This window comes from Salvelinus alpinus, chromosome 14 (genome assembly GCF_045679555.1).
Source record: "Salvelinus alpinus chromosome 14, SLU_Salpinus.1, whole genome shotgun sequence".
NCBI classification, from domain to species: domain Eukaryota; kingdom Metazoa; phylum Chordata; class Actinopteri; order Salmoniformes; family Salmonidae; genus Salvelinus; species Salvelinus alpinus.
This window is the reverse complement of record NC_092099.1, coordinates 4,209,550-4,223,917: the sequence shown is the minus strand read 5'-3', so window position 1 is coordinate 4,223,917 and position 14,368 is coordinate 4,209,550. Positions and strand designations below refer to the sequence as shown.

Sequence of the window (14,368 nt, the reverse complement as noted above, 5' to 3'; positions counted from 1 at the left end):
ATCATCCATTTCGAGTAAAGCTGTAACGTAACAAAATGTGGAAAAAGTCAAGGGGTCTGAATACTTTACGAAGGCACTGTATGTATGGACACTGGGTTTTTAGAGGCATTGAGCCAATATGGGATAGGGATTTTGGCTGATACTGTGTTGTGCAAATGTTGTTACTGTGTTAACAACATGTCACTACATCGCTGAAAGTTCTGTGAGGTCCGACTGAACGTTCTACTCGATGCGTTATCAATTGGTGCTGAGGAAGTGAATTTGGGTGACTTGGAAAATCAATGTCATTTCTAAAGGAGGCAAATAATTAGTAGGAAAACCTTTTGTCGTCATTGTGATGTCGCCTGATTGACTAGATGTAGTAACCGTAGCTAGCTACGTTGTGAAGGGAGAGCAATGGATTTTTAGCTAACTAACATTAGCATTGCTAGGTATTTTTGACAAACTTTGCTAGCCAATGACAACATTGCTATCTATCTAAAGTAAATCGGACGACATGGTAATAATGACAAAGTTGTTTCCCACAAATGATTTGCCTACGTTAGCAACGTCATCGTATTTCTAAGACAATGTGGTGTAATGTAGACAACATCGTCATTAACACATGTTTAGAAAAGTTGGTCCTTGGTCGTCAGTTCATAACAATGGCATGACCGTGAAACCCATGAAAAGTTTATATTGTTTCTTAATGACATAAAATATGGATGGATTCTTTGGTTCAACTGACTATTGATCTTACAATCATTATTTTAGTAACATAACATATTCACGCATTTAATTACATTTCATACCATATTATTTATGACGTGTATCGTGTGTGTAATGTGTAGGTGCCCCTTGTGTATCCATAAACAAGGTTCTATTGGTCTATGGAAGTGACACGTGTCATCTCTGCTCCTAGTGACAGACACGGAGACAAAGCAGTGTCAAGCTAGAGTTATCGCCACACACTGAAATCAAATTAACCAGCTAGCCTGGAGCACTAAGGAAGCTGTGCCAACAAAGAGCTAAGAATACTCTCTTCTCTCTAGCTAGCCCACTGTTTTTGGACCACTTTCCATCTCAGAGAGAAGAACCCACCTGCTTTCTGTGATTGTCATTTGAGATAAGTGCCGGTATAAAAAAACAATATAATAAAGGTGAGGTTGGGAGACAATTTACCATTACTTATCTTAAATCATACATCATACATAAAAAAAGATCTTCATTGGCTGACTATGAGACACCACAGTGGCTATGACCCAATATCTAGACTTGCATACTACTTAGAATGGAGTATTGGCCATGCATACTATACAGTTTCACACGAATGTATGCAAAGTGACAACTTGTTGACCCTGTAGCACAATGGTTCACAAACTTTTTCGGTTGCTCTACCACCAACCGAATTTAGCTCTGCCCGGAGTACTCCTGAAGTACCCCCTCATGTGTATTTTACCAGTAGGCCTATGGTCTCATGAGTCTTCTCAAGTACGCCCTGTGGATAGGCAAAGTACCCCCAGGGGTCCTAGTACCCCTGGTTGGGATCCACTGCTGTAGCAGGATAGATGAAGAGACTGTATACTCACAGGAGTTACTGCTGTCATCCTTGGTCCCATCAAGAGAACCATCTGGGTTCATTTGCAAGTAGTATCCCTGCCTGCAATATAACCTGGTCACTATACCCTTGAGCTGGGGATCTGAAACACAGAGAGAGAGAGGGAAACAGGGAGAAAAGAGAGAGAGAGAGGTTAGCAACAGTATACAAATAGTTAGACCAGCTCAAGATAATTTATATTTTCAACCGAAGGAGAGAGAAAAGAGGACTCTACCACACAAATGCTCCACCAAAGAATCACTTCATATATACATAGACATAGAGCAAATATTCAAATCTCTATATAAACTGTAATATACTGTAAATGTAGAGAAGAGAGGTAAAGGATCGCAGAGTAAAGAGCAACCAATCCATTCTTATGTGGAAATTGTTTGAATATATTGTTTCATAATCCACCGTGTCTGGTTTGAAAACCATTCCATAAAACAAAGTACCTAACTCTTTATGATTGTTTTATGACCATTGTGAATTTTCAGAGGCAAATCATGTAGCTAAAATGTACTGCATATAAGCCATGCTTTACTCAGAAAATGGCCCAATCAAATGTGATTAAATTAATATGAAAATCGGTCTGATAGCAAACTCAACAGCACCCTCTTCAGTTCTCTTCTCTGTGAGGGGAAATAATGGTTAATAATGTTGCACTGGAAATTCATCACATGGTTGTCATGTGAATTGGGGGATAAGATGGCCTATATTGTCTTAATAGAGCTGGGGAAATACTCTGGTTTAAAGTCTATTTTATCATTCATAATTACAGATAAGAGTTCAAGCGAATGTTCAAGTCATTTTCAAAACAGAATCATTTAACTGAAACAATTGCCTTCGCTCCTGTAGTTAAACGCGGATGTTTGAGTGAGATGTCGGTATTGGAACAGGTAGTAAGCTTTTAAGAGCTGCTTCCACCCACCACATTGGGAGGTCTTGCAGTGAACTCTTTATACATGCACATTTTCCACAGAAGAACAGTTGCATCCACTAAGAAATAAACATAATGCATTCATCTATATACAACACCTTAGCATGTGTGTGTGTGTGTGTGTGTGTGTGTGTGTGTGTGTGTGTGTGTGTGTGTGTGTGTGTGTGTGTGTGTGTGTGTGTGTGTGTGTGTGTGTGTGTGTGTGTGTGTGTGTGTGTGTGTGTGTGCCGCCTGTGTGTGTGTGTGTGTGTGCCGCCTGTGTGTGTGTGTGTGTGTGTGTGTGTGTGTGTGTGTGTGTGTGTGTGTGTGTGTGTGTGTGTGTGGTCTACCCAAGGGCCTAATGCCTTCCACATTAGCCTTATCGTAGAGACAGCTATCAGGCCAGATTTGATTCTCACTAAGCCCTGAGGAGATGAATAATCACATGAGCCCTGTGTGTGTGCGTTTATGTGTGTGTGAGTAAAAAAGGTAGAATTGCCAATGCGTATTAGGTGCTTTTATCCAAAGTGACAACTTTGAGTCCACACATTTTTGTATGTGACCCCAGTGGGAATCGAACCCACAACTCTGGTGTTGCTAGTGCCACACACAACCACTACAATACTGTAAAATACAATACATGATTACAATACAGATGGAAGGTGTATGATTGCCATCCCAATGAGAGTACCATGACATAAATTCAGACATGTGCCAGGCTTTGATTCTCCATGCCAAAAGGTTTCTTCCCCAGGTGCATGAACAATGAGGACATCTACTGCAAGGTCGATGAGAACCTATGCTCAAGACAGGCTTGATGCAAACCATTGCCTACTAAACATTTGTTTCATTTGATTACAGTTCACCTATGTTGTAATTATATCTGAAAAATAAATTTATTTTTTGCATCAAAAAATCAGTGTGAGAGATCACACTGCTGTTTTCAACTCTCCCTCTCTCTCTCTCTCTCTCTCGCTCTCTTTCTCTACCGCACCTGCTGTCTCGACCTCTGAATGCTCGGCTATGAAAAGCCAACTGACATTTACTCCTTCGGTGCTGACCTGTTGCACCCTCTACAACCACTGTGATTATTATCTGACCCTGCTGGTCATCCTGCAGGATGGCGTAGCAGTCGGACGTGTGTTTGTCTTGTCCCGTCTTGTCCCATGTAAATAGTCGTTTTCATCTTTTTTTTCCATATATATTTTAATCTCACTTTCCACCTACGATCTAAATATACTTTACTGCAACCCACCTCACCCAATGTGGTACAGATCTGCTATTTTTATACATTATAACAGGAACCTCCATCAGATGCTAGCCAGCTAACTAGCTACTAGGTAGTAGTCACTGTTAGCCACGGCTAGCGGTCTTAACCTTTAGCTCGGACACCAGCCAGCTTTAGCTCGGTCAATACCTGCCAGTCTGCACAGCGCGATATCAACCCAGAGTATATCGGACTGCTTTTCTCCACCACATCACTGGATTCCTGCCGCAAGCTCTGGACCATTACACTGGATCTAGCTAGCTGCAACCGAGGGGCTACCGCTGGCTAACGCCTCTGTCCCGAAGCAAGCACCAGTTAGCCTTGAGCTAGCATCGAGCTAGGCCCATCTCCCGGCTAGCCGAAGAGGTATACCCGCTAATCCGTGGAATATAATACCTCTTTTGCCAATTGGCCTGAACCCTTTATTGCCGACACGGAGCCAAGCCAATCCATCACGACTGGTCTGCCGATGTAATCGTCCGATGTGGTTTCAACAGGCTTTTCCGTTGCGATGTCGCCGAAGACCTATCTGCTAGCCCCGGCCCGGTAGCTTTCTGAACGCCGTGCCTCCCACTCGGCTAACATAGTAGCGACTACCGAACGGCTGCCGGACACACCTATTGCTGCTCATTGGACCCTATGATCACTCGGCTACACATGCCTCTCTCTAAAGTCAATATGCCTTGTCTTCTGCTGTTTCGGTTAGTTATTGTTTTATTTCACTGTAGAGCCACTAGTCCAGCTCAACATGCCTTAGATAGCTCTTTTGTCACACACCACACACATTGGGAGACCTCACCTGGCTTATCTGGTGTCTCCAGAGATGCAAGCTCTCTCATCGTCACTCAATGCCTAGGTTTACCCCCACTGTACTCACATCCTACCATACCTTTGTCTGTACATTATGCCTTGAATCTATTCTACCACACCCAGAAATCTGCCCCTTTTAATCTCTGTTCCCAACGCACTAGACCACCAGTTTTTATAGCCTTTAGCCGTACCCTTATCCTACTCCTCCTCTATTCCTCTGATGTAGAGGTGATGTAGAGGTTAACCCAGGCCCTGTAGCCCCCAGCATCACACCTATTCCCCAGACACTCTCATTTGTTGACTTCTGTAACCGTAAAAGCCTTGGTTTCATGCATGTTAACATCAGAAGCCTCGTCCCTAAATGTGTTTATTCACTGCTTTAGCACACTCCACCAACCCTGACGTCCTAGCCGTGTCTGAATTCTGGCTTAAGAAGGCCACCAAACATTCTGACATTTCCATCCCCAACTACAACATTTTCTATCACGATAGAACTGCCAAAGGGGGCGGAGTTGCAATCTACTGCAGAGATAGCCTGCAGAGTTCTGTCATACTATCCAGGTCTGTGCCCAAACAGTTCGAGCTTCTACTTCTAAAAATCCACCTTTCCAGAAATAAGTATCTCATTTTTGCCGCTTGTTATAGACCCCCCTCAGCCCCCAGCTGTGCCCTGGACACCATATGTGAATTGATTGCCCCCCATCCATCTTCAGAGTCCATACTGTTAGGTGACCTAAATTGGGATATGATTAGCACCCCGGCCGTCCTACAATCTAAGCTAGATGCCCTCAATCTCACACAAATTATCAAGGAACCTACCAGGTACAACCCTAAATCCGTAACCATGAACCATAGATATTATCCTGACCAACTCGCCCTCTAAATATACCTCTGCTGTCTTCAACCAGGATCTCAGCGATCACTGCCTCATTGCCTGCGTCCGTAATGGGCCCGCGGTCAAACGACCACTCTTCATCACTGTCAAACGCTCCCTAAAACACTTCAGCGAGCAGGCCTTTCTAATCGACCTGGCCCGGGTCTCCTGGAAGGATATTGACCTCATCCTGTCAGCAGAGGATGCCTGGTTGTTCTTTAAAAGTGCTTTTCTCACCATCTTCAATAAGCATGTCCCATTCAAAACATTTAGAACTAAGAACAGATACAGCCCTTGACCATCACAAAAACATCCTGTGGCGTAATGCATTAGCATTGAATAGCCTCAGCGATATGCAACTTTTCAGGGAAGTCAGGAACCAATATACGCAGCACGCGCTCCAGCAGGTATATTTCACTGGTCATCCCCAAAGCCAACACCTCCTTTGGCCGCCTTTCCTTCCAGTTCTCTGCTGCCAATGACTGGAACGAATTGCAAAAATCACTGAAGCTGGAGACTTATATCTCCCTCACTAACTTTAAGCATCGGCTGTCAGAGCAGCTTCCCGATCACTGTACCTGTACACAGTCCGTCTGAAAATAGCACACCCAACTACCTCATCCCCATATTGTTTTTTGTTTTTTTGCTATTTTGCACCCCAGTATCACTACTTGCACATCATCATCTGCACATCTATCACTCCAGTGTTAATGCTAGATTGTAATTATTTTGTCACTATGGCCTATTTATTGCCTTACCTCCCTAACCTTACTACATTTGCACACACTGTACATAGATTTTTCTATTGTGTTATTGACTGTGCGTTTGTTTATCCCATGTGTAACCCTGTGTTTTTGTCGCACTGCTTTGCTTTATCTTGGCCAGGTCGCAGTTGTTCTTAACTGGCCTACCTGGTTAAATAAAGTTGAAAAAAATAAATTATGTAATCCATGAACGTTTGAACATCTTAATAAACAATCTGGCCTTCATGGCCGTGTACTCTCAACATCTCCACCCGGCAGAGCCAGAAGAGGACTGGCCACCCCTCAGAGCCTGGTTCCTCTCTAGGTTTCTTCCTTGGTTCCTGCCTTTACAGGGAGTTTTTCCTAGCCAATGTGCTTCTACATCGGCATTGCTTGCACTTTGTTTTTTGGGGTCTGGGTCTCTGTACAAGCACTTTGTACCATCTGCTGATGTAAAAAGGGCTTTGATTGATTGATTGATTGACTGATTGATCGCACATGGGATAAGAATTACGGAAATTTGATGTTACATTTTGATGGTTAGTGCAAGTGTATTGCCTAATGTGAAAACAGTGTAATGTAATGTACAGTACTGTAGCATGTTACATTCAAAGGGAAATGCTATTGGATTAACTGGTGGGTAAAAACAACTAGATTGAGAAGATATCATGTTGTGGTTTGGTGATTAAAATAATGTTCTCAAGATATTTCACCGTTTTTGGATCAATGGTTGTGTGGTAAAAGATGTGTCCAAACAAAATGAATGCACAATAAAAAGGTTTTGAGTATAAGACTTGGGCGTTCCAAGTTTTACCAGTTTGGAGTTTTGAAAATGTACCACTTACTTGTGAAAAGAGCACCAAAGCAATTGGAGATAAACTACTGACATCGCCCTCTCTCTCTGACTGAAGAGTATGTGACGCTAACGCTGAGGCAGCGTAGAGACCACATTAGGATTTTCAGATGTCATGAATTGATATCTACATTTATGGAGACTTCATAGGCCAGCACACTTAAAGGACATTGTGATGCTTGCTTAGTAAGTACCACTTCCTCCAAATTTGGCCCATATCCTGGCGTGAACTTTGGACCTCTGCTTTGCTAGCACACGTGACCGCCCTCATGAAGCGTCTTAACAGTCAGCGCCACGCAAATAGGTAGCTATTTCCTGGGGACACTTCAGGCTGATGTGGGGACACTTCAGGCTGACGAGTAAGTTTCACACATCCCCATGTGCTACACGCACACACACACACACACACACACACACACACACACACACACACACACACACACACACACACACACACACACACACACACACACACACACACACACACACACACACACACACACTTTCACATGGATTTTTAATGAGAACACAATCCCCTTGAGTGAGAACAAGCAGGCAGAGACACTAAGATGGCCTCCTCCAATCAATTAAAGACTTTGATCAGCAGCGTTTAAAACAATCTCAGAGAGTGAGATTGATTCCTCAGACAGTTCAGCAGAGGCCGATTTGTAATAATTAAAATGGAGACAGAGCTGAGAGCTCGCTGCGCTAGCACACAATGTGCAGAGGCGTGTGTGTGTGCACAAGTGTGTGAGCATGTGTGTGTGTGCGTCCTGGGGCGGCAGGTAGACTAGTGGTTAAGAGCATTGGGCCAGAACCCGAATGGTCGCCTTGAGCAAGGCACTTAACTGTAAGTCACTCTGGATAAGAGTGTCTGCTAAATGTGACCCGTTTCAGGAAACTAGGCATATGTCGCGGGTCACTACTTCACAGGAGAGCCCTTTGAACGTAATCGTTTTGTTGGCAGAAATGCCTTCTGGAATATGTGAACTTTCCTGTGTCTTAATAACAAACTTCAATGCCATCTGTAAATATGAATAAAATTGTTAAGTTACGAGCCTAGTTGGTTTAGCCACAGAAAAAGTGGCAACCTTGCCGCTAGCCTTGATTGGCTGAGATAATGAGTGGGCTGGACATGCAGAGAGATGAGTTCGGATTGGTCTGCCATATAGCAAGCTTCTGTCTATTTGAGCTGGTTAATATGTGTATGTAATCATGTCTAATGTGGCTTTTGAAAAAATATATTGCTTAGTAGAACTGCTCTTCACTTTCTGGAGGACCGAGTTTTGAAATCAGTGGATTTAGAGTATGATAGATAAGGAGAAAACACCTGTCTCCAGATTACATCTTCAAACTAAGGGCAACCGTGGTATCTGTGACAGGGAGAAGCGTCCAACAATGATGTATATGGATAAGATAGTCTAGCTAGGTGCATTTTCAGATATTACACGTTTGTAATTCACTTTCATTTCAAGCTAAAGTTCACTGTTAGCTAGCTAGCTAACATTAGCTGGCTGGCTCGCTAGCTAACGTTACGTGTATGATCGTATTATTCGTATCTCAGAGCCATTTGCTTAGCTAGTTATAGCCTAATTTTAGCTAGCTAACATTGAACCTGGTTGTTAGCTACCTGCAGATTCATGCAGGGTAGTAATGTCATGAGTTGGGATTATGGTTCATTGTTTAGCTAGCTAGCTAGGCTAATGTCTTAACAAAAGACTTGTTAAGTCTTGGTTAAAAGTAACCATTTTGGGTGCATTCGTAAATTCAGTCTGGCCATCTACTCCGATTTCAGTGCACTCTCGTCTGAGTGTGCCAGAGCACAGAATAACTGATGAATTTACGAACGCTCAACACCCGTTGAATAAGGCCGGTGTCAGTAAACGTCGGCAAAAAAGCATAATTAAATTGTTGCCAGCAGCACAGTTACAGTCACCAAAGCTCTGGATAACATGAAAACTGCCTAACCAGCTCTGATAGGGTGAGTAAAATGGTCAGAGTAGGGTGTTCTCTCATTTGTGTCTGGAAATTGCTAGCAAGCTAGCCAATGTTAGCCAGTTAGCTTGGGTGCTTGACTGCCGTTGTGAGGTCAGAATGCTCGGATCAACCCTACTCATCGGCCAGAGCGTTTAATGTGTGCTGAATTTACGAAAGGACATTCTGACAGCACAGTTGCAGTCACCAATGCTCTGGATAACATAAAAACAGCCTACCAGCTAAGCTAGGGCGAGTAATGTTCAGTGAGCTGTTCTCTCATTTGTGTCTGGATGTAGCTAGCAAGTTAGCCAGTTAGCTTGGGTGCTTGACTGCTGTTGTTAGTACAGAACGCGCGGATCAACCCTTAAAGATATGGGTGGGGCTAAAGCTTAAGAGGGTGTGAACGATGCTGAATGGGTGTAGACAAAACATTCAAAGGCAATTTTCTCTAAAGTGAGGTTTAAAAGTTGATCAACTTTCAAAGCAGATTTACACAAATGCAGTGTATGATATACTATTTTGTAGCTCTGTGTCTGCATTTATCCATTGTAAAAAACACAATTTCTAATTTTGCTACATAAGACTGAACCAAGGCGATCGGTTACAAATGACTAAAATGTTAAATTTTTACATTTAATGTCCTTGATTTTGTCTGCGTTTGCGTTTGTGTAAGGAGCAAGGATATACAGTGCCTTCAGAAAGTATTAAGACCCCTTGACTTTTTCCACATTTTGTTACGTTACAGCTTCATTCTAAAATTGATTAAATAAATGTTTTCCTAATGAATCTACACACAATACCCCATAATGAAGAAGTGAAAACAGGTTTTTAGAAATATTTGCAATTCTATAAAATGTATAAAAATCAACAGAAATACCTTATTTACCTATTTGGAAAGGCACACACATGTCTATATAAGGTCCCACAGTTGACAGTGCACAGTATATCAGAGCAAAAACCAAGCCTTGAGGATGAAGGAATTGTCCGTAGAGCTCTGAGACAGGATTGTGTCGAGGCACAGATCTGGGGAAGGGTACACAAAATGTCTGCAGCATTGAAGGTCCCCAAGAACACAGTGGCTCCCATCATTCTTAAATGGAAGAAGTTTGGAACCACCAAGACTCTTCCTAGAGCTGGCCGCCTGGCCAAACCGAGCAATCGGGGGAGAAGAGCCTTGGTCAGGGAGGTGACCAAGAACCTGATGGTCACTCTGACAGAGCTCTAGAGTTCCTCTGTGGAGATGGGAGAACCTTCCAGAAGGACAACCATCTCTGCAGCACTCCACCAATCAGGCCTTTATGGTGGAGTGCCAGACGGAAGCAACTCCTCAGTAAAAGGCATCAGGTACTGGGAGAGTAGTCAGGATCAAGGGAAAGATGAATGGAGCAAAGTACAGAGAGATCCTTGATGAAAACCTGTTCCAGAGTACTCAGAAACTTAGACTAGGGCGAAGGTTCACCTTCCAACAGGACAACAACCCTAAGCACACAGCCAAGACAACACAGGAGTTCGGGACAAGTCTCTGAATGTCCTTGAGTGAACCAGACAGAGTCCGGACTTGAACCCGATTGACCATCTCTGGAGAGACCTGAAAATAGCTGTGCAGCAACGCTCCCCATCCAACCTGAAAGAGCTTGATAGGATCTGCAGAGAAGAATAGGAGAAACTCTGCAAATACAGGTCTGCCAAGCTTGTAGCGTCATACCCAGGAAGACTCAAGGCTGTAATTGCTGCCAAAGGTGCTTCAACAAACTACTAGGGTAAAGGGTCTGAATAAAAAACATTTTAATACATTTTAGAATAAGGCTGTAATCTAACAAAATGTGGAGAAAGTCAATGGGTCTGAATACTTTCCAAAGGCACTGTATCCTGTAGCCCAGGGACTTAATTCCCCACTATTTCCAAAGTGACCCCAGTTTGATAAAAAGCCCAGAGAAAACCAGGAAAACCATAGCTGAAATGCAAATCCAGTAGCTACACTGAGAACAATGCAAAATAGGCTTAAATGGATAGTTCACCCAAATTACAAAATTACATATTGGTTCCCTTGGACAAGGTAAGACAATCCATGCTTTGTTTTTGTTTACCTGGTCACTTATATTTTTGTAATTTGGGGAGTATCCCTTTAAATGCCTTACTAAACGTAAGATAGAAGCCACAGACATTCTTTCTCATCATGGCAGAATTGGAACATTTTAGTCCTTCTGTACGAGTGGAGCTGATGAATCTATTATGCAAGCCTTCGTATGTCCTCAGACTGAATATTCAATACATTATTCACGATTGCCAATTGATGGCAGACATTCATATACGCTGCTACATGTGTGGCCGTGAAATGTTAAGTTAACCCTTTATACTTGTGGGAATCGGCCTATATGGATAGGACTACATTGAAATGTTTCTCACAGGAGAAATATGAAAAGCATATACATAAGCGTGGTAGCAATTGAAAGGGAACTGTTCAGAGGTTATGGGGAAATTATTGAACTGAAGTTGAGGACACAACAGCTCAGCTGACACAAAATGGAATCCAAACATTACACTGTTGATTTTATGTGCATTTTACTTTTTGCCGCATTTGTTGATAACGAAATCTGAAAATTCTCTGGATACATTCAGTAAAATGATAAGAATATTCCTGGAAAGGGTGGAGTGGGTGCAAGGTGGGGTAGGTGCTACAGGGTTTGAGTGAGAGGACTAATTTGTGTCTCCGAGTGGCCACCCACCACTCCAAAGTGACTCAAAGAAGATTCTTCAACTATAAGGTGCTTTTTCTTTTTAGGTCTCCTAGCTGTGCTGTAGAGGAACTACAGCAAGCACACTTGTAGTTGTTTTGTTTGGAACACAACCCAGCCTCCCCGTCATCACACAACTACTGTTTTTGTTTACACAATTCAAAACCGGTCCATTATAAATCGTAATCTGGGTCAGATGGGCATCATTTGAAAGCTTGTTCTATTTCCAACATGACTAGCTAAGTAACAAATTCCGATCTTACAGTTCTAGGCTTTTCACAGGGCAACAGATTGTCATTTTGGTGTGCATAGAAAGCAGTTATGCGTGCACCCAGGTGTGTGTTTCACAGTGGATTTTCTTCACAATAGACACACATAGGCTCATTCTGTTCAGAAGAACCCAGGGTATGACGCCATGTCATCTTGTAACTGTACATCAACCAGGCTCATTCTGTTCAGAACAACCCAGGGTATGACGCCATGTCATCTTGTAACTGTACATCAAGCATAGTCTGCATGAACGTTGACACTGTTTATTACATGAGTTTTATGATTTGGAAATGTGACATTCCACACATTTGTACTCACAGGTGTTTGGCTTGCTTGTATGACATAAAAGCGGTATTTATTATAATCCTCAGCTTCTCATCTTTCAAAATACATTGAGTCCTCTTAATTTACAGCATTTCCCTCCCTCAGACAACAAATATTTTGCTAAAGTTGCTCAATTAGCATGAGGGATGGGGGCAACTTCTTGTTGCGTGTGGTGCTCAAATTCAGAACGGCTGTCAGTCAAAACCCATACAGTGCTGTGAAACCCAGGCCTGCCATTTATTACATGTTGAGGTACAGCCACTGCATTCCAATTTAGACACTTAACAGTGCCCAGATCTGTCATTTTCAACCCATATACAAGGCTACTGGCCTCTCTCACACATTTTTTTAACCCTTATTTTACCAGGTAAGTTGACTGAGAACACATTCTCATTTACAGCAACAACCCAAGGAATAGTTACAGCAGAGAGGAATGAGCCAATTGGAAGCTGGGGATGATGGTATTTAGCCAAGACACAATGGTTAACACCCCTACTCTTACAATAAGTGCCATGGGACCTTTGGTGACCACAGCGCGTAAGGACACCTGTTTAATGTCCCATCTGAACGACAGCAATGAGATCTTTTTTTTTAGATTAGAGGAAAGAGTGCCTCCTACTGGCCCTCCAACACCACTTCCAGCAGCATCTGGTCTCCCATCCAGGAACAACCCTACATAGCTTCAGTGGGAAGCCAGCAGTGGGATGCAATGTGGTATGCTACATGCACAGAACAAGCAAAGCTGTGGGTGTTACTAGGGCACCACTATTGAGAATAAGGCTTATTCTCAGACTTACGATACGTAAGGCTTTCAGTCGCTGAATAGAAAGGGGGTTGGATATACTGTACTGAGAAAATCCCTGGATATACTGTACTGACAAAATCCCTGGATATACTGTACTGAGAAAATCCCTGGATATACTGTACTGAGAAAATCCCTGGATATACTGTACTGAGAAAATCCCTGGATATACTGTACTGAGAAAATCCCTGGATATACTGTACTGAGAAAATCCCTGGATATACTGTACTGAGAAAATCCCTGGATATACTGTACTGAGAAAATCCCTGGATATACTGTACTGAGAAAATCCCTGGATATACTGTACTGAGAAAATCCCTGGATATACTGTACTGAGAAAATCCCTGGATATACTGTACTGAGAAAATCCCTGGATATACTGTACTGAGAAAATCCCTGGATATACTGTACTGAGAAAATCCCTGGATATACTGTACTGAGAAAATCCCTGGATATACTGTACTGAGAAAATCCCTGGATATACTGTACTGAGAAAATCCCTGGATATACTGTACTGAGAAAATCCCTGGATATACTGTACTGAGAAAATCCCTGGATATACTGTACTGAGAAAATCCCTGGATATACTGTACTGAGAAAATCCCTGGATATACTGTACTGAGAAAATCCCTGGATATACTGTACTGAGAAAATCCCTGGATATACTGTACTGAGAAAATCCCTGGATATACTGTACTGAGAAAATCCCTGGATATACTGTACTGAGAAAATCCCTGGATATACTGTACTGAGAAAATCCCTGGATATACTGTACTGAGAAAATCCCTGGATATACTGTACTGAGAGAATCCCTGGATATACTGTACTGAGAAAATCCCTGGATATACTGTACTGAGAAAATCCCTGGATATACTGTACTGAGAAAATCCCTGGATATACTGTACTGAGAAAATCCCTGGATATACTGTACTGAGAAAATCCCTGGATATACTGTACTGAGAAAATCCCTGGATATACTGTACTGAGAAAATCCCTGGATATACTGTACTGAGAAAATCCCTGGATATACTGTACTGAGAAAATCCCTGGATATACTGTACTGAGAAAATCCCTGGATATACTGTACTGAGAAAATCCCTGGATATACTGTACTGAGAAAATCCCTGGATATACTGTACTGAGAAAATCCCTGGATATACTGTACTGAGAAAATCCCTGGATATACTGTACTGAGAAAATCCCTGGATATACTGTACT

At 42.5% G+C, this 14,368-nt stretch overlaps 1 protein-coding gene across 2 annotated transcripts in view; it reads right to left on the bottom strand.

Moving 5' to 3' along the window:
- The window catches only part of fgf14 (fibroblast growth factor 14), a 329,652-nt gene that overhangs the window by 82,034 nt on the left and 233,250 nt on the right, over positions 1 to 14,368 (bottom strand). For both annotated transcript variants that reach the window (XM_071341954.1, XM_071341955.1), the window contains exon 2: positions 1,569 to 1,679. In XM_071341954.1, coding sequence (XP_071198055.1) covers positions 1,569 to 1,679 — 111 coding nt within the window. The remainder of the gene's footprint in view (positions 1 to 1,568; positions 1,680 to 14,368) is intronic.